Source organism: Neofelis nebulosa, chromosome 9 (assembly GCF_028018385.1).
Source record: "Neofelis nebulosa isolate mNeoNeb1 chromosome 9, mNeoNeb1.pri, whole genome shotgun sequence".
Taxonomy (NCBI): domain Eukaryota; kingdom Metazoa; phylum Chordata; class Mammalia; order Carnivora; family Felidae; genus Neofelis; species Neofelis nebulosa.
This window is the reverse complement of record NC_080790.1, coordinates 124,113,501-124,138,409: the sequence shown is the minus strand read 5'-3', so window position 1 is coordinate 124,138,409 and position 24,909 is coordinate 124,113,501. Positions and strand designations below refer to the sequence as shown.

The following is a 24,909-nucleotide window of genomic DNA, read 5'->3' as shown; positions in this document are numbered from 1 at the left end:
GTCCCATCTATGCAAATATCCATCCCTATCTTGTGGACAGTTTCTTTACCAGATATCCTTTTTCAAGTAATTAAAAATTAATGCCTTCATAGATATCACTATCATATAATACATGGAATAAATATACAAAGTGGCCATATGTTAATGCCCTTGTTTGCTTACCATTGCAAAGTAAAAAGCACTGGGCTTACCAAATGTTCAAACACGCCTTGAAGTGCATTAAAATGTCTCCTTTGAGGGCATTCTTTAGTAAAAGTAGGCTGTCCTTTTATTTTTATCTAAAGTAGATTCAGCCAAGTCTTCCCCAGTCTTCTGCCTGGTTTGTATGCTTTAATTTCAAAGGTGATTCTGAAACTGATCTTAAAGAAAGCTTGAAGCATGGTGTGTGTGCATTTGATTGTGCCTCTTTATATTAACTTGTTGCCAAGATGTTTCCCTTTTTAGTCACAAAAAATTCTTCGTCCAAATCTTTAATTGTTTATCTATGCTGGATTAGTCACATACTACTCCAAAGTGTAGTGGCTTAAACCAGCAAGGATTTATTGTCTCGCAGGCATGGGCTAGGGGATCATGGTGCAGTTTGATTGGGTGATTCTGGCTTGGGGGCTCTCACAGGCTGCAGTCATCCTAAGTCTAGTCTGAGGGAAGATCTCCCAAGTTCACTTATTCACTTGGCTGTTGGGCAGCCTTCAGAAGATCTTCTTAAAAGATCACTCACATGGCTGTTGGCCTCAGAGCCTCATTAGCTGTTGGCTGAAGATTTCATTTCTTTGGGAATGTGTGGCTCTCCGGAAAACAACTCAATAAGGTTGAGGGGGTGGGGAGGAAGAAAGGGAGAAAGGAGGAAGGAGAGGGAGGAAAGGGGAGGGAGGGGGGAGAGAAAGGAAGTAGAGAGGGGAAGGGGAGAGAGGGGAGGAGAGGGAGGGAAGGGCAAGAGAGAAGGGGAGGAAGAGTGGAGAGATGGACAGGGAGAGAGGGAGCGGGAGAGGGCCAGGAAGGTGGTAGTCTTTTTGTAACCTAATCTCGGAAGTAACAGCGTCCCATCGCTTTTGCTATCCTCCATTTGTTAGACGTGAACAAGAGGTCTAGCCCCCTTTCAAAGGGTCAGGGTTAAACAAGAATGTAGATACCAGAAGAGTAAATCATTGGGGGCCATTTTAGAGACTGTCCACAGCAGTTAGGGTCTCCAAACATCACCAAAAAGTGATGGGCATTTGCAGATACTGTCCAGGATTTTTCTGGCACAGGAAATACTGAGGTTTAGCTCTTTGTAGCTCTACAATAATACAAGTAGCATATTAAGTGTCTAAGTATATCTTATACTTCCCAGATTGACAGCTGCTTAATAATGAATCACTGATTGAATTTGAGGTAATGCTACCATCTTCTTCTCTGTCAAGTCCGATAAAGGGATTCTGAAGGACAGCGCCATGCTGGATACATGCCTCTCAGGTTGTAGGCTCTGAATTGCACTGTCTTACATCTTTTTAATAGTTTTGAGCATATGCTTCCTGTTTCCCATTTTTAGGCAACTATCCGTCATCCTGATTGAAAACATAATTTTAAAAGTATTATGCTTCTAAAAAATAAATGAAGAGTGCCACTAAAACTTGCAAAACAAAACACATTTTTTCAGTATTTCTGTGTTACTGAAAAATGCTCTATGGCAGGAAATAGAACCAAATATAGTTATGTGTTTGCCAACTGAATGTTTGATGGAACACAATTTTGTCAGGAACCTGAACTGATTTGTGAGTACTGATGAATTTGATTAGAGTAAAAAGTAAAATATTAACACGGATTTGACACAGGAGGTGTGACTTACAACTGGGAAAATGGATAAATTGAACCTGGTCAAAATTAAAACTTTTGATCTGCGAAAGCCTGTGTGAAGAGAATGAAAAGACAAGCTACAGAGTGGGAGAAAATATCTGCAAACCACATACGTGACAGAAGACTAGTGTCTAGAATATATAAAGAGTTCTCAGAACTCAACAGCAGAACAGCAACAACAAGAAAACCAAACAGCAACCAACAGTTCAATTAGAAAATAGGTGAAAGTTAATGAGCAGACGTTTCACTGAAGAAGATATACAGACAGCAGATAAGCACATGAAAAGATGTTCAGTATCAGTAACCATTAGGGGAGTGCAAATCAAAACCACAGTGATCTATCACGACATACCAGAATGGCTAAAACAAAATGGTAGCACCAAATTTTAGTGAGGATGCAGAGCCCAGACCACTCCTTCATTGATGGTGGGTGTGGTCATAAAGACCAACATGAGGGATCCCTGTGGTGGTGGAAACGTGCCATCTTCATTTTACCAGTGTCAGCATCCTGGTTGTGATATTGAATGATAGATTTTTTTTTTCTTTTGATGAATGACAATTTTGTTTTACACTAAAGGCTGATGAAAAATCCTATTAAAGAAAATCCAACATCTCAATCAGAAAGGATAACTGTATTTATTCATTAAATATCATTTAGGTCTTCTATAACACAACATGAAAACACCCAGCATGCATATTTAATATTGGTACAATGGATTCAAGACCAAGTGCACGTGGTACAAGCATCAAGGCTAGATTACAAATTGTCATAGTCATAGTCATCATCCCCATCTCATTTTCTTTTCAATGCATTTGATGATTCCTTGGCAGCATTCTGTGATGGCCTCCATGTTCGTGGTTATAAGCATGTTTTTGGACCCAATTAATTATGGATTGATTAATCAGAACATTGTGAATCATGGACATTGCAGGAATTGATGCTTTTACAGTTGGGGACTGTGAAGTGGGTGTATGTGCAGTAGACCTTTGCCCTGTGAGGGACATTGGAGTCCCTACTTTATTTGACACAGACGTGGTTTGTGGGGCTGGTGTGCCATGTGTGGGAGTACTTGGATTGCTATTATTCCCACAGAAGGAGATGCCTTTTTTTTTTTTTTTTTTTTTTGTAAACACTTAAGTCTTTAGTTTGGAACAGTCAAGCAGAATATGTCAGATGGTAACCTAGGGCCTTGCTGTGGCTTGATTAATGGCAAAGGAGTTTGATTTCTTTGCCTTGCAATATCTAATAAAACATCTCTTGGGGGAGGATAGAGGTAAAAGCCTGATCAGCATTACACAGCATTGCCAATAGCGCATCATCTGCATCAACAGTAGCTTTCTTAGCATGGCTTGAATATAATTTTACATTGTCTAGAACTGTGGTCACCTAACAGAAGGCATACTCCAATGTCTGATTTCTAACTCTTGGCTCCTAGTCTGTAATCCCCACATCCTTCAGGATTTGTACCATCATCTGTGCATCTTTTGGCATCCTCTTGGGAAAAGCCATCTTGCCAGACTCCATGATAAGACTTCTTGAGCTAAATCACCCACATTAATGTATTTCGGTCCTGATCTGGATGCAAGTTCTTTGCCTGGCACGGGTTTTTCCAACCGCTGGTGTGCCTGGGATTAGGATATTCGGAAGCAACATGGTCCTCACTCTTGCATGATAGTTTTGCACAAAGTTATCATTGGGGAAGTGGAGCAAAAGATACATAGGATCTATTATTTCTTAGAACTTGTGGAAATCTATAATTATCTCAAAATAGTTTTAATTAAAAAGAATTAACACTTATGTTCAAAGTGATAAGCTGAGTTCTCAGCCCGAACCAGTAGGGCCTTTCTGGGCAAGGATCAGCAGCCTTTCTTCTGAGGTAGAGTGCTCTGTTCAAGACCTCTTACACTGCTGGATTTCCTGATAATATCAAACTACCAATTCTTAAAGCCCCTCTCTACTCTCAAAATATTCTGCACTCCAAGCTTTAGTGAAACAAAACAAAATAGATTTCCTCAACTTTTGTGTTGACTCATTGATTCAGCGCATACTTAGGAAGCATTTATTGTGTGCTAAGGATCAAGGCAGTTGCTGTGAATAGATAGAAATCTAGAAGTGGTCTCTGCCCTTGTGGTGTTTTCATTCTAGTGGAGAAGACCAGGAAGAACAGCCTCACAAATAAAACCAAAAGCATGTCTGAGAGCATGGGGGAAGTCAGGGAGGAAGTAAGTTTGAGCTGGGCTATGGAGAGTGAACCAGGTGAAGCATAGGGAAGAGGAGACAGTGTGGGCAAAGGCCCTGAGGTAGAAAGGATCACAACTCATTAGGCATATTTGAAAACAGATGTACGTGTCTCGAGCCTGTGCAGCGAGAGGGGCAGTGGCAGCAGACGAGGCTGAACAGACAGACAGGCCACTTCACTCATGGTGTTTGAGGCCACATAATGGAATGTAGTTGTTACCTTAGGAAGATAAGTTGGGCTGCAGGGTGGAGAATAGATCTGAAGAGGGCAGAAGTAGAAGCAGGGTTAGGAAGGCTTATGCATATTGTACAAATGATTCAAAGCTCTTTCCTCTTTGTTGATTGAAACTTAGCATACGACACGGCAAAGTACATTGACTTTAATATACGAAAGTATGTTAAACTCGCTTTTGATTTTCATCATAATTTGAGATTCTTTGGGATTTTCTCCATACACAATCACATAGTCTATGAATAATGAAAGCTTTATTACTTCCTTTCCAATCCTTGTATCTCTTATGTCTTTTTCTTGCCCCATTGCAGTAGCTTGAACATCCAGTAAAATGGGGGAAATCAGGGGGAAAGCATTCAGTATTTTACTGTTGATTGTGATGTTTACTATGTTTTGATACTTGTTACCAGATTAAAGCACTTGCCCACTGTTCTTAGTTCGCTAAGAGTTTTATTGTGGATAGATGCTGACTTTCATCAAATGCTTCCTTGGCATCTCTTGAGATTCTTACTTGATTTTTATCTCTTAGTCTGTTAATACGATGAGTTATACTGATTAATTTTCTAATACTAAACTGATCTTGTAGTCTTGGAATAAACACAGTGTGGTCATGATCTATTACTCATTTTATGTATCACTGGATTTCGTTTGCTAATATAATGTATAGGATTCTTATCTCTGTTTATGAGAGATTGGACTGAAAGTTTCTTTTCTTGTGATATCCTTGTAAGGTCTTGGTGTGACAGTTATCATAGGCTCATAAAATGAGTTTGGAAGTATTCTGTGAAAGACTTTGTGTAAAGGTGGTATTCCCGTGGAACCATTTATGCATGTAAAAATTCAAGCTTATTTTACGTTCTGTCTTCAAGTTGAATTTTGTCCCAGGAAGGCATTCTATCTAAAAACTGTCACTTTGTAGATCCCCTCAGAGGTTGCTCTGTATTTCTTGGGGTTCCCTCTTGTCTGTGCTTAAGAAATACATGATTAAGATGTTCGAAATATCTAGAATAGTGCCTGAAATGTGATAACCAATAAATTTGCCCTCTTTCTCTCTGTGCATATTCTCTCCCTAACACAAAAATACCCACCTGTAGCGGCCTATGATGGGTCTCAACATGAAGCCACCAATTCTGTTATCAGAGCCCAGTGTCTGCCTGCCTGAGTCAGGATTGTGGCTTCTAGGGATGGTGATAGTGACCCGTGGTCTAATGAGACCTTGCCATGTTCTGTTGCTCCAGAGTCCTTTCTCAAAGGGCTGCTGTTTAGGCCTGCTAATGCTAACTCTGTCTTTGCACTGGATATGGCAGAACATAGAAGTAGCCCTATGAGGGCCAGGGGTGGTGGGTTGGATGAAGCCACTTTTTCAGTTCCTTTCCATAAAGGGGGGCATTCACCTCTTCAACTCCCCCCACATGCTGAGCAGGCAGTTGTGGGTAAGTCTCTTCTTTTAATCCATCTGGATGCCTTTTCCTTGAGAGCAGTGAATGTTTGTAGTTACTTTAGCCATTTGGGTCACTTTGGTCATTTGGGCAACTTAGAGAGGAATTGGGCATCTCCCCCTTCCCACCCTGCACACAGGGATGTTCGGAGGGGAGAAATTTGCAAAATAACAATATCTCTAAAGCCCCAGCTCCCTTCCTTTGCTCTCTCACTGTGGCTGGTAGCATAGCAACTGATGGAGCTGCCTGGACTCAGGTTGCCCTGATTTGCGTATTTCTTCCCTCCCTCCCTACCACCTCCTTTCCCTTTACTCCAGCTTTTCTCAGACGTGTTCTGTTAAGACGGCTGCCATGTTTTCCCCCTGGTGCTTGTTGAGTGTGGGTTGCCTGTCCCAGTGGGAGATTAGCAGCTCCCTCATGCATAAAGCTGAAATTGATTTCATCGCATGTGCTACATGAGCCCCAGATGCCTGAGTGCTGCTCAGATGCTCAGAGTGGAGATGGCAGGAGGCTTGAGAAATGGTGGAATGGCCTTATAATGGAGGGGGCTGTGGGATGGGGAGAAAGACAAGGTGGGAGGCCATAAGGGATGGGAGAGAGAGGGGAATAACTCACATTTATTCGGGGCCTGTCATGTTTCAGAGATTTGCATCTGGTATTCTCAAGGACCCAGTGATATATCTGTTACCCTGGTTTTACACATGAAGAAACTGAGGTTGAGGGGGAATTAATTAACTTGCCCAAAGTTGTAAAATTAAGAGAGAGGTTATAAGCCAAACTCTGTCTGTCTCACTGCCCATTGTAAGTGAAAATGAATACAAAAATGCAAAGGGATGGAGTCCAGAATATTGGGCCTTGTGCACAGAAGCCATGTAGCGCTCTGGGATGCCAGGCAGGGAGCCTGAGGTAGATGGCACTAGTGTGGACCAGGCAGACATCATGGAGGTCAGAGCACGACTGTGGCTCCACAGGCATGCATGTGCCAGGACTCACCTGACCTGGTGCATCCTAGTCTTGTGCTAATACTGGTCCCATCCCCCTTGCTGCCTTTTTCAATCCAATCAGTGACCAAGTCCTGGCCAGTCACCTAAATCTGTGTCTAGTCCTCTGCCTCTCCAGCCTCATGACCATTACCTAGGCCCAGACATCTATCATTTCTCTCTCAGCGATCGACATGATGTCCCCTGACTCTCATGTCTCTCCTTCAGACCCATTCTTCACCCTGCACTGAGGAGTTGTCCTGAAAGAACAGGTGCCCGTGTCACATCCCTGTTTACAAAGCCTCAGGATGAGGCCCAGGATCCTCAGGAAGACCCTTGCTTATCTGGTCCATGTTGACTTCTCCAGTTGCCTTTTTGCCATTCCCCCCCCCCCCCCCCCCGCCCTATCTATGTTTTAGCAGGTGATGCTATTCTTCAACAACCCAGTCTCTCCTCATCTCAGTGAAGGCTCTTCCCTCCCAGGTGCCGATTAGTCTCTCTTCTTCTTTCATGACTTCATGATCTGATGTCTCCAGAAAGTGTTCCCTCATTTCCTTCATCTGATTCCCTCCTCCCAGTACTTCCCTAGGGCCACTGTAACTAATTACCACACACTCAATGGCATAAAACATGAAAATTCATTATCTTACAAATATGGAGCTCAGAAGTCAAATGGGTCAGCAGGGCTGCATTTCTTTGGGCTCCAGGGGAGAGACTGTTGCCTTGCTTTTTACAGTTTGTAGCGGCTACTTGGCATTCCTCGCTAGTGGCCCATTCCTCCGTGTTCAAAACTACCTGTTCAGCATCTTTCCACCCCTCTCTGACTCTGATTCTTCTGCCTTCCTCTTTCACCTATAAGGAGCCTTCTGATTACATTGGGCCCGCCTTGATATTCCAGGATACTCTCCCTGCTCAGGATCCTTAACATCATCACATCTTTGAAGATGTTTTTGCCCTGTAAAATTCTGGGGAGCAGGACGTGGACATCTTTATTTTTAATTTGTTTTTTTAATTTTTTAAGTTTATTTATTTTGAGAGAGAGAGAGGGAGAGAGAGAGAATCTCAGGCAGGCTCTGTGCTGTCAGTGCAGAGCCCTATGTGGGGCTCGAACTCACAAACCATGAGATCATGCCTTGAGCTGAAACCAAGAGTCAGATGCTTAACCGACTGAGCCACCCAGCCCACCACCCTCCCCTCCCCCCCCCCCGCCCTGGACATGGACATCTTCTGAGGACCACTATGTTGTGTACCACACTCCTCTCTGTGTCATCAAGACCCTAGCCTGCCGCTGTCCAGCCTTTTTCACTTGATTCTGCAGTGTATTGATTCCTACATCTCTTTCCCTCCCTAGTCTCTTAGATTCATCCAGGGTAGAGACAGTTGCTTTGACTCACTGTATTCAGAACATAGAACCAACCCTCAGTACTTGTTCAGTGAACACAGAAAAAGCCTTATCTCCCTGGCTCTTATCTGCCCACCTCACTCTCCCCCTGGCTCTCATCTGCCCGCCCCACTCTCCAGCTGCCCTGGGTGTGGAGAACAGTGGGGCAGTTCAGTGCAAGTGTTAAACCCCCAGACCCGAGTGGGCCATCCCAGGTATCCCAGCTGCAGGACTTTGGGCAGCTTGCTCAACCTCTGTGCCTTTGTGTCCTCACATGCAGAGTGGAGATAATTATAATGTCTTCCTCTGTCAGTGAGGATCCGGGAAGGAAACCCCAAACCATGGTAGGTATTTCAGACAGACAGTTTTATTGAAGGGAATCACACACATGTTGGGAGATTGCCAGAGCAAATGTTGGGACACTAAGGTGGCCAGGAATTGCAGGAAGCATCTGTCACACCCGGGGCCTTGGTAACACAAGGGAATAGGAGTATGGAGCAAGGGTCCCACTGGGGAATGCTTGGTCCTCCGAGGAGGGAGGCCACAGACGGTACTGCATCTGTGGGGGCAGATGGGAGATTGCAGAGCATCTTCTTCCCTCTTCCACCTTCCTGGTCTCCACATACAGCCTCCCACTGGGAGCGCTGAGCCAAAGCTGGCAAGGGAATCCAAAATGCAGTTTGTAGAATCCCTGCCCCAGAATCACAGAGCCAGTTACAATAGGGTGGCCTTGAAGCCAAAGGTCTGGGGGTAAGTAACTGGCACATACCTTTGGTTTCCTCATCTGTAAAATGGATACTATGATAGTACTTGCCTCAGAGTGTGATAGGAGGAATAAATGAGTTCATATGTGTAAATCCTGGGGTAGAGCTGGCACATGGTGCTGAGAGAGCATTTGTCCCTTGTCCCATGGAATAATAATAGCTCTCTGCATCCCGCAGGTGTTACTGACTTGGATGTCTCTGGAACTCAGAGACCCAAACTGGCTAAGGCCCAAGTTTCTTCCACTCAATTCTCCATAGCCAGACTGCTGGGAAAGGGTGGGGCAGAGAGTCAAATGATGCCGGATCATGGACCTGTGCTGTTCTATGACAAAATGCTTCTGTGACATGGCCTCTAATTCTGAAGGTTTAGAATCTAGGCTCTCCTAGGCTCCTCCCTCAAGGAGATAGACTCTTGATTAGCAGTCAAGGAAAGAAAGGCTCTTCTGGAATGATTACTCTGTTCTTAATTTTGGGAAGTGACCCAGCAAAGAGTAATCTCAAAAATATCAATATGCTGGGGGAAAAAGAGGAGCAGGGCGCAGACAGAGTGTTACAGATCATGAAATCTCGCCTGGTGCTAAGTCGGTATTGAATTATGCATTTTTAAATGACTTCACTGGTTGCAACATGACTGTGTTAAGTAGACCGAGGCCAAGCTCTTAAATGTACTTGGCTTGTGGAAATGTTGGCAGGAGTACATTCTGACATTACTGCAGCCCCTCTTCATCCTGACACAAGAAAGGGAATGCATTTAATAGAATCTTTGTGTCTTTCTATGGGGGCCACAAAATGAGGGTACCAACTAAGTTTCCTCCCAACTTAGTGTCAACTAAGTGCACTTGCAATGTGCTGGGACTGTTTAAGACTACTTTTTAGAATACCTGATGTTATCCTCATGGCAATCCACATGAGGGAGGTGTTGTTATCACCCCCATTTTACAGATGAGGAAACTGAGTCACAGAGAAGTAACTTGCCCTGGTTTTCATAATGCCTTACTTTGGATTTCTCCAAAACCAGACCCTGCAACAGCATTTTGCAAGAGTGAGGCAGGAAAGGAAGGAAGGCTTCCCCTAAAGGATGCATGAATGAACTGGTAGTTCTGGGAGGTATTTGATGCTCATTCCCACTAGTGATCCCTTAAAAGACTGAAAAGGGGCACCTGGGTGGCTCAGTCAGTTGAGCATCTGACTTTGGCTCGGGTCACGGTCTCACAGTTCATGAGTTCAAGCCCCACATCGGGGTTGCTGCTGTGAGCACCGAGCCTGCTTGGGATATTCTCTTTCTCTCTCTCTCTCTCTCTCTCTCTCTCTCTCTCTCTCTCTCCTTCTTTCTCTGACCCCCCCCCCCACCTCCCAAAAATAAACAAACATCAAAAAAAAAAAAAAAAGACTGAGTAGAGCAGGCCCATTGTTCCATCAAGGATCAAAGAAACTGGGGTGTTTATCCACCTCCTCATATTCCTCATTGGGAAAGAGTTGTACCTGGGAGTGATAACACCCTGGCATGCCCAGTCTACCCTACAGTGGGGCCATCAAACTCTGGCAGCTGTAGAAAGCTACCAGCCAGGGAAATGCAGGTGCTGGAGGTAGGAAGTCATCAGCTCATGGTGGTATTATCCACCAAAACCACACATGACCTCTAGATAAGTCAAGAGAACTTTGTCTGGGTGCCACCAGAATCAGCTGCATTTGGCTAAAAGGTAGCTGAGCCATAGAAAAAAGAATTGCCTAGAATCCTAAGAACTAGCAGTACTTGTGCCAGAAAAGGGAAGAGTAAATGTTCATGGATGGCCTTCCATGCTGGGGAGGTAAAACTGCTGGAGTATTGTGACTCCAGGATCAAGCCCACCATAGAGCAGGTGCTGTGATAGGATCTGGGGACATAGGCGAAAATGGCTTGGCCTGTGTCCTTGAGACAGATCCATCAGCGAATAGTCTGTGTGTGCTGTACAAATTTTGTGATGAATTTGTGCCCAGGGGCACTGAGGACCGTGTCAATTCCAGAGGATGCTGTTGGTGCCCAATCCCCAGGACGGTGCACCCTTCCCCTAGTGGCCATGGGTGCAGCTAAAGCCTCACAGTTGCCCCTTGTACTGGATTTAATATTGATTGTTCCCCCCAAATTCATGTTTTTCCTAGAGCCTCAGAACATGTCCACATTTGGAAATAAGGAGGGTCTTTTCAGATGTAATTTATTAAGTTAAAATGAGGTCATACTAGAGTAGAGTGGGTGCTCATCCAGTAAGATTGGAGTCCATCAGAAAAGGGAAATCTGGACGTAGAGACACAGACACATGGAGAAGAAGGCCATGTGAAGACACAGACGGAAATTAGACTGACACATCTATAATCCAAGGAAGATTGAGGACTGCTAGCAAACACCAGAAGGTAGAAGAGGCAGGGAAGCATTCTGCCCTGGAGGCTTCAGAGGGAGCATGTCCCTGCTGGCACCTTGATTTCAGTCGTCTCACTTCTAGAACTATGAGAGCATAAATTTCTGTTGGTTTAAGCCACCCATTTTGTGGTACGTAGTTATAGAAGTCCTAGGAAATGACTGCACCCTTTGCGGGGTAACTGTTCTCAGCCACACAGGAGCTGCTTGGCTGACGTGCAGTGCCTGCACCCCCAGAGCAACCTGTATCTGGTTAATAACACAACGGTGCAAATGGCTGATGCCCTTGCCTCAGTGAGGGACAAGTGAGGTTGTGCACTCAATGCTCCAGAGCTCCAAACTACATCCATGTTTGGCTTCCTGACCTTTCCCATACCATGCCTCCTAAAAACTCCTCCAGTCAATGACTTGCACAGAATCCTTGTCTCAAGCTTTGTTTCTTGGGACCCTGGGCTAACACAACCACAGAACACAGAGAACACAACTTTGAGGTGAGATCCAGGAAGGCATCCCAGAGGAGAGCTCTCTTGAAGGACAAAGGAAGGTGAGTCACCTGGAGAAGGGGGGAGAGCGAGAGACTATTTCAGAGAAATTCCATGTGTCCAAAAGATAAATCCTGTTAGTATCTGAATTCCCCCATCCTAAAGTTAGGATTTTGATTCATCCCAAGGTGGACTGGGGCCTTTCTTCAAGTGATCTTTTCTCTTAGGAAGGGCAAGCAGACATTGTATTTCTTGCATTTTTTAGGAAGAGTCTGAGAGTGTCTTTCTGTTGGCTGTGCAACTGTACCACAATGTAGCTGGCTCTAAAATTCTTGGGTCATGAAACATCCTCTTAAAACCCGTGTGCGTGTATTATGTTATGGTTGGGGACCTCTCCCTCTGCCCTCATCCTAAGGCTGCGTGGGCCCCAGTCCTGGCTTCTTGAATGACTAGGTGTTGGACATTGGGAAAGTTAATCTGCATCTCTTTCTTCTCTTAAGTAAAAAATGAATCATACTAGTATCTACCCATAGAGTCACTATGAAGATTGTGAGTTATTCTAAGTCAGTAAGAAACAGTGACAGGTGCATAAAATTTTGTAGTTACATATTAGTTGCCACTGCAGTCATTTGGGATTATTACTACTATTTTCACCAGTTTCACCATTACATCACAGCATCTCGAATTGAAATGCTGAGGTCTGAGAACCAATTGTTTAGTCTTTTTTGTTTTGATGGAGATCTGTGTGTCTCTAGATGCTTGGGGGAACTTTTCTTTAGTCTTGTATTTCAACGTATTATCAGTTTGTGCTTAATTTTGAGTCTCATCATTGATTTTTCCAGGAGCCCACTATGTTCTTTATACTCTGTAAACTCAGTGCTCCATTTATTTCAAAGAAATTTTCTTTAGGTATGTCTTTGATTATTGTTCTGTTCCACGTATTTGATGTCTTCTCCCCAAACACTTCCAATCCTTAGTGTGAATGTCCATCCACTATTTTCTGTGATATTCTCCTTCTTGTTCTTTTTTATCTCTTCATGGCAACTCCAAACTCTTATTTAGGGGAAACTTATAAAATGTTTTCTTTTGCATAAGACATCAAAAATTATTGACTGTATGTTAGGCTAGGGCACAGAGACTAATTCTGGTAGGCATGTTTTGGTAAATTAGTGCTATGTCTACTTGTGTCTTCTGCTCAGGGACCTCATGAGTCCATGCCATGGAAGGAGAAGGTGGGGTCTCTGGTTGACAAGACACAGGTTAGAGTCAGTGAACATATGCACATAGAATCCCTACAGTTCCTGGTGGAGACTTTAGATACTTTTCTAATTAGAACTGTAGAACCATCTTTTCATTCTAAAGATGAAAACATTGAGAGTCTCAAAGATTGAGTGGTCTGTCCAGGGTCACAGAGCTGGTTAGTGGAAAGGCAGGTCAAAGAAGGATTTGGACCCTGATCTCCAGCTAGTCTCCCTTTTTCTTTTTGATCCTTAATTCATTATTGTATGAAACAGTGTTGTGTGCCAGTCAGTAGAATATCTAACAAGCATGATGCTTTGAGCATCCATTATGTGCCCTGTGGTCGTACAGCTGAGTAGTTATGAAGCAGAATTAAAAAGAAAAATGGGCCCGGTTTGATTAAAAGTAAAAGGAAAGATGTTCTAATCGGGAAAACTGGAATGTGCAAAAGTGTGGAGGTGGGAATAATAAAGTAGTATGAGGGTATGTGTGTATGTTGGTGGGTAGAATGGGGTGGGGGCATTCTTGCAGACTCTTTATGGGTCAGTCAATAGTGATGCAGTTAGGTGATCAGATAGGGGGCAGTGGGTGGTGGAAAGCATCAGAGGCCAGGTTATATCCACCTTAAATGTGTCGAGGGTCACTTTACGTCCTAGCAACATTCAGGTTTTCTCCAAAGGTTTGATTTCTGTCTGGAGCAGACAATGCATACGTACAAAGCTTGCTCTCTAGCTATTTGAAGCACTTTTGCTGTCTGTAGGAATTTCTGGGGAGCCAAATTGTTACAAGTGCTCACAGCAGGAAAAAGAAAGATAGAATTGGTCTAGAGATTGCTGCCTGAGGACAAGGCAGAATTATATTAAGGGGTCACCTCACCACCTACGTGTTGAAGGAGAGCCTTGGCAGGTCCAGGGCAGTTGCTGCCCAGGACTTACGTGTGGGTGGCTCACAGAGTCTTGTCCTTGAAGTGCTTTGATGCCTGGTTGGAAGGGGCCAGTGCAGTCTCCAAGTTCAGCTCCTGGAAGGCCAGACTTTGTTCCTCTGGATTTGGTTCCAGACTTTGTCAGCAGAGTGTGTCACCAAATGTGAAAAACTTATTCCTAGCTATACAGTTGATGGTTCAGGATCAAGTAGATAGAGGGGGTTCGTGGTTTCATATGTGAAAAGCCTCATGGATGAGAACTGGTGTGTCCTGAAAAATAATAGGAATTCAAGCATCTGATGATGTTGATAGAATTATTTGGAGATAAACGATATGTGATTAGAGGCTCCTTCCTCCAGGTATTCTGGGGTTCATCTCTCGGTAAAATTTAGTGGCATTCTTCCCACCTGCTGGGCCACAGGTAAGCCATATTTTTGTTTCTTTATTTTCCTTAAACTTTTTAAAAACACATCATTGACATATAGCACAATACTGGAAGTGCAGCTTGATGAGTTATACAACCCTAGTCAAGATACAGAAATTTTTATTACCTTAGAAAGTTTTCTCAAGTTCCCTTCCAGGCAGTCACCTCAACCAGAGGGAACACTATTCTTATTATTTAATTACCCAAATCAGTCTGCAGTGCATTTCAACACTCCAGAAAGTTCTTTTATGTCTTATCCCAGTGAGTACCTGCTCCCACAGGTATGTAATTTGTTTATCACCATAGGTCAATGTTGCCTCTCCTTGAACTTTGCATGTAAATGGAATCGTTATGCGTTCTTCTTTTCTCCTCCTTTTGCCTAACATAATTTTGGGATTCACTCATGCTGTGTGTCAGTAGTTCCTTTTTCCTTGCTGTACGGTATTCTGCTGTACGGATGCACATCATTTGGTTGATCCAGAAGCACGCACCTGGGCTCCTCCAGTTTCCTCCTCCTCCTCCTCAGCTTCTGAATTACCTTCTTATTACTTCTCTTTCTGGCAGTCCTTGAAGGAAAGCTAGAATGTGAGCTTCTGGCAGCCAGGATTGTGTTTGTTGTGTTTACCACTGAATCCTCAGCGCTCCGAACAGCATGTGACCAATAGCAGGTGTTCAGTGTTTGTAGGATGAGTGGATTAAGAGTGTTCTGAGCACCTAGTTTTAATTGCTTACCACTCTGAGCCTGTATGGTATCTTCCCAAACAACTCAGATCGACAGGACCCCCAAGACATTCTCTCTTTGCTTGCAAATATAACATGAATTTAAGGCCCAAGGGTTGTGAGCTTTGTCTCTGCAAGAGCTTCCCTCTGCACCAGGTTAGGTCCCTTCGTAGACCTCATTAACTGTCTCTACCACCCCCATCATGACCTTTACCTTCCACTTTATTGGCATTGCTGCTTTAATTGACTGCCTTATGCTCTCGTTCCATGGGTCCGGAGAGCTCGCATTTCTCTCTACCACTAAAGTCCCCATACCCAGCACTCTGTCTGGCACATGAGAAGCAGAGAGTACATACTGGTTGGGGTTTCTTTCACAGAGAGTTCTGTAAGGTTGTTCATCTCAAGACCATGACCTTGAGAAGAGAAGGATGCATTTGAAAACAAAGCCTCTGTTATATAATGCATGATTGTGTGCCCCCTGCCCTTTCCAAATTCACATGTTGAAGCCCTAACCCCTGATGTGATGGTATTAGAAAGGTGGAGGCCTTTGGGAGGTGATTAGGTTTAGATGAAGTCATGTAGGTAGAGCTCCCATTATGGGATTTGTGCCTTTATAAGAGGAGGAAGAGACCAGCTCCTCTCCCTCTCCCTCTCCCTGTCCCTCTCACTCTCACTCCACCATGGAAGGGCATAACAAGGAGATAATCTGCAAACCAAGAAGAGGGGTTCTCACCAGGAACTGAGTTATCTGGCACCTTGACCTTGGTCTTCGTAGCCTCCAGAGCTCTAAGAAATAAAGGCCTATTGTTTAAGCCACCCAGCCTTTGGTATTTTGTTATAGCAACACAAACTACTAAGGCAGCCTTCGTAGAAGATTTCTAGTTAGGATATAGCATCTCATGGGTAGGGTCATGTCTTCATCCATAAAATATTTTAGCCCAAATGTTGAATCTATTAATGTGTTAGGTGGGTCACGGCCATGAGGGACTTAGACATTTACTTCACATTATCCCATGGAAATCTTAGAATGTTTATTTTCACCCAGATGTTTGGGATGCTGGGAGCCTAGAAGCACTAGATCTGTGAAGTTTACACCAAGTTCCATTTTGTATTACTGATTGTATTCCTGGCTTTAGCCCCTGCAACAAAGGGTGGCTTCAGGGTCTCAAAGAAGTGTAAAGTATTATGGGCATGTGGTGCATAAGCAGGATCTCTGTGCTTTTCCTTTATTCTCAGCATAGCCTCTTCAGGGGTTCATGTATAGGCTTCAGAAGTGTTCATGAATTCCTGAAATGGTGGGCATATGTGCATTTTCCTGGGAAAAGAGTCTGAAATTTCTCACCAGATCTTTGCAAGGGCCTATGTATCCTCAAAAGTTAAAAACTACTTGCATAGACTCCCTTGAAAGATCCTTCTGGTTAATTGCTTAAACATCTGAAGTACGAGAAGAAAAAGGGAGGAGCAGGAATTCTGCTAGGGCCCAAAGTTCTAATGTTCTGCCCCCACCTTCTAGTAAACAGACCCTCTCTGGCCTTGGTTCCCTTTCTCATGACTCCAGTTGTTGGATTAGATGGCCTCATATTTCTTGCATTGTGTACTTGAGAAGTTCGTCTCAGAGAGAACTGATAAACCTGATATTTCTGTTCATTTAAAAAAAGAGAGGTGCTTACAAAAAACAATAGTGTGTCTCATATCCCTACTTCTCTTTGAACCACTCATACATGTGACTTATAAAGAATCCAAAGTCTATAAAGAACTAATCAAACTCAACACTGAAAAAACAAATAATCCAGTGAAGAAATGGGCAGAAGACACCAACAGACACTTTTCCAAAGAAGATATCCAGATGGCCAACAGACATGAAAAGATTACTCACCATCACTCATCATCAGGGAAATACAAATCACAACCACAATGAGATACCACCTCACACCTGTCAGAATGACTAAAATTAACAACACAGGCAACAACAGATGTTGGTGAGGATGCAGAGAAAGGGGAACATTTTTGTACTGTTGGTGGGAATGCAAACTGGTGCAGCCACTCTGGAAAACAGTATGGAGGTTCCTCAAAAAATTAAAAGTAGAACTACCCTATGACCCTGCAATCCTACTACTAGTTATTTATCCAAAGAATACAAAAATGCTGATTTAAAGGGGCACATGCACCCCAATGTTTATAGCAGCACCATCGACAATAGCCAAAGTGTGGAAAGAGCCCAAATGTCTACTGACTGATGAATGGATAAAGAAGATGTGGTGTACACACACACACACACACACACACACACACACACACACACACACACAGTGGAATATTACTCAGTGGTCAAAAGAATGAAATCTTGCCATTTGCAACAACATGGATGGAACTAGAGTGTATTACGCTAAGTGAAATAAGTCAGAGAAGGATAGATAACATAGGACTTCACTCATATGTGGAATTTAAGAAGCAAAACATGAATATAAGGGTAATGGAAGGAAAAATAAGATAAAAACAGAGATGGAGGCAAACCATAAGAGACTCTTAAATACAGAGAACAAACTGAGGATTGCTGGAGGGGAGGTGGGTGGGGGGTGGGCTAAATGGGTGATGGACGTTAAGGAGGGCACTTGTTGGGATGAGCACTGGGTTTTATATGTAAGTGATGAATCACTAAATTCTACTCCTGAAACCATTACTACACTATATGTTAACTAACTTCCATTTAAATTTTAAAAAAGAACCCCAATTATAATTGGATTACTAACAAGAGAGGAAATAAAATAATAATCTGATGGCTGTTTTAGAACCAGGTACAGGAAGCACTGTGATGTACTTCAAGGGGACAGAGGGAGAGATAATTGTATTGGCTAGTCTGCAGAGGGACATGTGTACTAGTAAGTCATTTGAGATGGAGACATCTATTTACTCGAGGGAAAGTTTGTTACTATATTGTACCTACCACCAGAAATAAGTGAAAAGAGACTAAACATTTGGAAAGACTGATACTTTATTTTCTTTCTGGTGGTCAGCAATTTACTGCTAATGCCTGAAACAGAGCAAAGACCATGGAGGAAAGTCGATTGGCCCAAGCCCCAAAGTATTGAAGTCTGCTGCTCTTAATTCTGTCCAGGGCCAGTCTGTGAATAATTATATTAAGGAGTTGAGCAGAGTTATCATAGAGCTACAAAATAGCACCCTTGGGGCCCCACTGTAGACTGATGGGGACTCTGGAGAGTTGACAATGATGATCAAAAGGTCTATATATTTAAAATACACAAAGGATGAGCTCAGAAATTATCTGCCTGCCAACTTAACTTCTCTACCTGGAACAAATTGTCAAAAAATCAATTTGCAAACACCTTTGAGATAACAAGGCCTTGAGTAATAACCTTCATGGCTTTGTAAAGAAAAGCATCTAGCTTGACTAATCTGCTTAATTTCCTTCTCTGACCAAATGGCAGGCTATAATAGAGGCAATCTGAAGTTGTCCCTTAAGATTTGCTTCAAATCACACTGAGAAAATATTCTCCACCTCTGTTTCATAGCAATTATTCTGTCTCTGGAGAATCTTTGTGGGTAGGTGATTAATTAGAAAGCAAACACTGAATGAGTCTGATCTATCCCGAAGCTCTCACCTGAGTTCCAGATGGAAACCTGTACCTGCCTTACCCACCTGAATAGCCCAGAGGCCCTCCAAAAGTTTTGATCACATCTGCATTATACTCTACTCCCAGACGCTCCCCCACCCACTGACTCTTCACTTCCTAATTCTACTCCAAGAATCATTAATTTGTTCATATCCATTGACAGATCCCATTTCTGGCAATTGGTTCCAAGAAAATATGAGACCAGAAAAATTGGAGTCATTTGCACAAAGATGTTCATTGCAGCATTATTTACTGTAGCAAAACTTGGCACAACTCACGTGCCCAAGAATTGGAGATTAGTTAGTGTGATTGCCTGATAGATTGTTCTGTAGCTATTAAAGACTGTGATGGCAAGATCCATGTTGTCAGCAAAGTCTTTAGAATCTAAGAAGTGAGGGAAGAAAAACATTGGGTCTTTATGTTACTGTAGCTGTATGAACAAGGATTAAAAATATGAATAGAAATTGTAATGGAACATGGAGAAATAAAAATGGCTGTTATATTGAGTGGTAGATAAGGGGACTTATTTTCTCTTTATTGTTTCTTTTTTTTACATTTTTTTCAGAGACAGAGACAGAGCATGAGTGGGGCAGGGGCAGAGAGAGAGAGAGAGAGAGAGAGACAGAGAGAGAGAGAGAGACAGAATCCGAAACAGGCTCCAGGCTCTGAGCTGTCTACACAGAGCCCGAACCCACGAACCGTGAGATATGACCTGAGCTGAGGTTGGACGCTTAACCGACTGAGCCACCCAGGCACCCCTATTGTTATTTTCTTTATTGCTTTGCCACTGCTATTTTTTGCTCCAAATAAAAATAACAAACATAACCAGTTTGAGTTCTAGAAAATGGGTGTCTATAAGCAAACAGCTTTCCAAAGGAATAGCTGGTCTGGGAAGGCATAGAGATGTGGGTTCCATCACCTGCTTCATGATCTTGGTTAGGGGACCCAATCACTTGGATTCTTTGTTTGTTTGTTTTTAATCCATCAAAATGGAGGTGATTGTGTCCCAAGATTTGCACAAAGTAGTGCATGTGATATTTCTTGGTAAATAAGAAATACAAAGTTAATGTTAATTTCAGCAGCTACGCCAATGGGCTAAGAATTGCCGGAAAGACCTACCATAAGTGCTTGTTGAAATTCTAGTTTATTTAACCGAAGAAATAGAACTTAGTGGAAGAGGAACAACCCATACAGGATGCAAGATAACTCTGCATTGACTTTTCCCTTGACCCTTGATTCCTACAGAGGACACTGTGCCTGTGACATCCTCCTTACTGGAGGAAACCTGCTAGAGTTGAAAAGAAGCTGAATTTTTCCTTTGCCATCATCTTTTTGCTACTTTGGCTCATAGCACTATTTGGGGGAGAACTTCCACTAGGAATCCATGTGTTGCTATGAAAGAAATGGTTACAAACCTCAGACTCTCCTGGGTTTTGAACCAAGTTCCACTTCAGTAAGGGCATGTTCTCATTTGAGGACGGAAAACAGAATATTAACCCAGGCAGCTTTGCTGTGTTCCAGAAAAACCATTTATTCACAATTACCTTCTTTCTTTACTTTATTTAAATGGAGATATGGTCGTGTGGTAGAAGAAATACCAATTCAGGTATTTACATTAAAAAAAATCATAGAAATTAAGGTAGGATGTGAATGGAGTCATGAAAGGGATTTGGGCTCCTGTAAGTGGCTCACTCTGGAATTCTGTTCTTGTCCTTATATGCTTGTATTCTTCTCCGTAAACCATTTGGGTCTGACATCCTTTGCTGATTGCTTGTCTTCCAGAGCCTCCCACACCCATCGCCCCCCCAGAGCTGCTGGCCGTAGGGGCCACATACCTGTGGATCAAACCGAATGCCAACTCTATCATCGGGGATGGCCCCATCATCCTGAAGGAGGTGGAATACCGCACCACCACGGGCACCTGGGCCGAGACCCACATAGTTGACTCTCCCAACTATAAGCTATGGCATCTGGACCCTGATGTGGAGTATGAGATCCGGGTGCTGCTCACACGACCGGGGGAGGGAGGCACGGGACCACCAGGGCCTCCGCTCACCACCAGAACCAAGTGTGCAGGTAAGAGCTTCCTTCTTGACTCTGCTTCGAGAGGTCGGGCAGTTGCCCTGAGTGATCCTTCTATTGGCATTCTGCGACAGTCATTCCTAGACTTCTTTGATGTGACTGTGCTTCCTGTTGTGGAAAGCAACAGTCAGGGCTTTGGTCTTGCCTTCGAGGCCCTCCTGGCTCTGGTGATGACTGGGACCCATAGAGCCACCTGACTCCAGCCGTGTCCTGGAGCGTTCCTGGTTCTGACAGTGTTTCCGGATAGGACACTGGTTGTGTGCCTCCAGGGATTCCTGGTGCCACTGTAAGTCTGAGGCTTCCTAGTGCTCGAAGTGTCTCTCAGGGCTCCTGGCTCTGAAAGTGTGCCTTGTCACAGCCTCATTTGGACTACACCTCTGTGTGCTTCTGATTCTTGTTAGCTATCTCAGGTGCTTGTGATGTTAACTTTGTCCCTGAGGATTCCTTGCCTAGGCCTGTGACCCTAATGAGCTCTTGGTTTTGACACTTTGCCTGAGGGTTCCTGGTTCTATTTACGTCTCTGAAAGGTTCCTGATGCCAACTTTGTCTTGAGTACCTCCTGGCTCTGAAAGTGCCTCTCAGTGGATTCTGGAACTGCTTTAGTCCTTGAGAGCTTTCTGGCTCTGTATCCCTCAGGCCCTCCTAGTTCCAACCGAACAGTCTAGGTTGGGACTGTCCCTTCATGGGTCCTCTGGATTCTATATCCCTCCAAGCTCCTGGCTCAGTATACCCCAGGGGACTTGTGCCTCCCCCAGTTTCTCTGAGGTTTTTGGTTTGTCGCTTAAGAATTTGGTGGCTGGGACTGTGTCTGAGAAGGTTCTTTTGAACCAACTGTATCCTATCCCCAGGAACTCCAGGCTTCTATGGTGTTTCTAATAAGGGATATTGGCTAGGATTTTATCCCTGACTGTATTCCTGAGATGTTACAGCTCTGAATGTAACTCAAGAAGTTAAAAGAACTCAGTGTGGTTTTTTCCCCCTTTAACCATTTGATGTAAGTACTTTTATCTCACATATATATGAAGGAATAGAGACTCTATATTTTAAAACCTTTTGTCCAAAGTCGTAGAATTAACCAGTGGCACCATCAGGATTTGCACTCAGGTTCTTCTGACTCTAATGCCACTGATCATTGGTCACCCCAATGAAAAGATAGAGAAGTCTGTGCCATTGGCATGGAATACAGTGCCGGGGTTCTGCCAGGGGGGACCAGGGAAGCAGCAGCATGAGCCATTGGATTCCAAGGGAGGAAGAGTCACTGATGGGTTCCGGGTGGGGAGAGAAGGACCCATCGGCACGACGACCCCCATGGAAGAAAAAAACAAAATACAATTAGTTCTATAATGCGACATACGCGTCCCTGAAAATCACTGTAGTATGGAAAGTTATGCGATAAAGACTATCAGGGTTATGGGGGAAAATGGGATTAGGGTACTTCGCTCATTCTTCATCAATGACACATTAAAAAAAGGAAAATAGTAAAACTGGTCACACAGTTCACACCTGTCAGTGGCTTAGGATATGCATAAATACTGCAGTACATAGAGTGTGTTTCCTTGCAGAGAGACCCTGGGTTTGCTTTTGAAGCAGGTTGCAGCCTGTGAGCTGGGGTGGTGATGAAGAGGGCTTTCTGAACGTGATGGAAAGTCATGACACCAGCTGTGGGTGCCTGGGGCTCACAGCACGTGCTGTGAACAGAGGCAGCAGGTCGATGTTTGAGGGGGGTACGTTCTCTGTACTCGCGCGTGGCTCAGTGGAGCTGAGTGCAGTTTTCTGCTTCCATAGTGTTTCTATGTGTAGACTCACACATAACAAATGTGACATTCGTGCTATGCTCAGATTGTCCCCTAATAGGTCAATCATGTTGGAACACATGTGAGTTGTCAGAACAAGAGCTGTAGCAGAACTGACTGTAATCACTCTTACGTACCTCAGTAGTGCGTCTGGGTGGTCTATAACCCAAGGTTAGTGAGGATGCCCATTGCTTGGGAGTATTCCTTTGGATGTTGTCGGACCATTATAATAAATAGAAATGCCATTTTCTTGATTATTTTCAAAAGCGGGCCTTTCGCAAAATTCCTTATTGAAACCTGATTACAAAACCTACTACTTTAAAAGGACATAAGATTATGTTATTAAACCAGGTAATACCTTATCTCAGCTTTGCAATTCAATATTCATCCATAAAAGTAATTGATTTGATCCTACCAATGAGACTTTTCTTTTTCCACAGGGTAAATCTAAGAGTTTCCAGGGTTTTTGATCTTTATAAATGATACTGAAAGTCCTTTAGCAGCCCCTCTGGACGTATTTGCTGATGATCATATAATACATTTTGAAATTCAATCGGAAGATGATCATCTCAATAAAAATTTACAATCTATTGCAAACTGTTGCCACGACTGTGTAATGGATTTTGCATGTTGAAAACACAATTGTCTGACTATCACTATAAAAATTATGAGTTGAAATGCTGTTTGTGGTTTTATATTTCAAAAAATGGTGGTGTTTAAGTAAGTTACAGCTAAAATCTTGAATAACCCACATTTTACAAAATGTGTCATCAAGAACATAATCTTCTTTCCCACATTGCCACTGATGGTAGAATATTCTTTGCCTTATAATTAATTTTTAAGAGGATTCCAGGGCTGGTATCCATTTGTGGAAGCTGTTTATTGGGGTTGGTAGTGTGGGTCCCCCCCTTCCTTTTTCTATTATTAATCGTACTGGAAATGTACTCATTATTTTGCAAAACAGAAAATGAGAGAATGTGGAGTGTGGAAGGTATAATTTCTGCCCAGAGGAATTTACAGACTATGTTAAGATTCCAGCAAAACAGCAAAAAGAGTAAAACATAAACATAAAGTCGAATATTGAAATAGCATACTTCAGGGAGAAAAACCAGGTCGGTGGGGAAAGGCAGTGCTCTTAAAATGGTCTGGCACACTGGTTCACAGAGTTTAGTCCCTGGACCATCAGCATCACCTGGGAACTTGTTAGAAATGCATATTCTCAGGCCTCAGCCCTGACCTAATGATGCAGAAATTCTGGGAGTGGAGCCCAGAAATCTATGCTTTAAGGAGCCCTCTGAGTGATGCTGAGGCATACCCACATTGAGGAATCACTGATATGCTGTGCCACACCTACGTGCCACTTTGGTGGTGTGCCCACTATGTTGCTTGATCCTTGAGGCAGCTCTGAGAGGTAAATGGGAGGAAGGCTAAGGTACAGCATCATCAGCCCAAGATTGCAAATCAATTCAGTGCTTAGAGCTAAGTCTCTTGGCTCAAGGAATTCCCCATCACATGCTTTGATGGGGTTTCCTGTCTACATGTCCTCTTGAGGGTGGGTTTGCGTGGTAGGGAGACTGGCAACTATGGAGACCAGCTGCATGGTCTAGTCAGTCCACGGAGGCTGTAGGCCTTTTCTGCAAACATCTACTGAGCTCCTTCCCCGGGCCAAGGTCTGTTCTAGGCATTGGTGGCAAAGGCTTAAAGCAGGCGCTCAGGCTAAAGCATGGGTATAGCTCAGGAAGATACCTGGGGGACAATTCAGCAAGGGCAGGTGTGGATGTATTCCAGGTCTGCTAGGTCTGACAGGCCACTTGCCGGGTATATCCTTGGTGCATCAGGAACGGGGTCACACCTTTACAGGTGGACATTTTCAAGAGTTTGGCTGCAAAGCACCATCCTAGCTCAATAGTCTCGAGTTCAGAGCAAGACTGTTAGCCAGTGATGCCAGAACCTGGACAGACTATCACACAGGGAATGGAGGGGTGAGAGAAGAGGGCCAAAGATGATACTCTATGGCTTCTGGTTTGGATGGCTGGGAGGTGAGTGGTGGAACTGTTGGGCGAGATGCAAGACACAATAGATGGGTTAGGGACGAGAGAATGAGTTGAGGTTTGCATATGTTGTGTTTGAGATAAAGATGCATAGCAGGTGATGGCATATGGAAGCCTGGAGCCCAGGAGGGACCAGCAGGGTACCGCTTCATCTTCCCTGAGAACTACCTGATTGCATCTGCATTTTAGAATCAAAGGGACTCCTTAGTACCAATGAAAGCAGTCTAATTTTCTTTCTTCATACTATTCCCTTGAGATGCCCCATTCATTTATTTTTTTCATTCATCGTTTTGTTCTTTTGCTC

The 24,909-nt window shown here is 43.6% G+C and overlaps 1 protein-coding gene and 1 pseudogene across 16 annotated transcripts in view; one reads left to right on the top strand and one right to left on the bottom strand.

Annotated features, from left to right (window-relative positions):
- Positions 1–24,909, top strand: part of PTPRT (protein tyrosine phosphatase receptor type T) — a 1,082,577-nt gene that overhangs the window by 450,037 nt on the left and 607,631 nt on the right. For all 16 annotated transcript variants that reach the window (XM_058685649.1, XM_058685643.1, XM_058685647.1 and 13 more), the window contains one exon: positions 20,462–20,755. In XM_058685649.1, the coding sequence (XP_058541632.1) occupies positions 20,462–20,755 (294 nt within the window). The remainder of the gene's footprint in view (positions 1–20,461; positions 20,756–24,909) is intronic.
- On the bottom strand, positions 2,591–3,358 carry LOC131485782 (transcription initiation factor TFIID subunit 9-like; annotated as a pseudogene).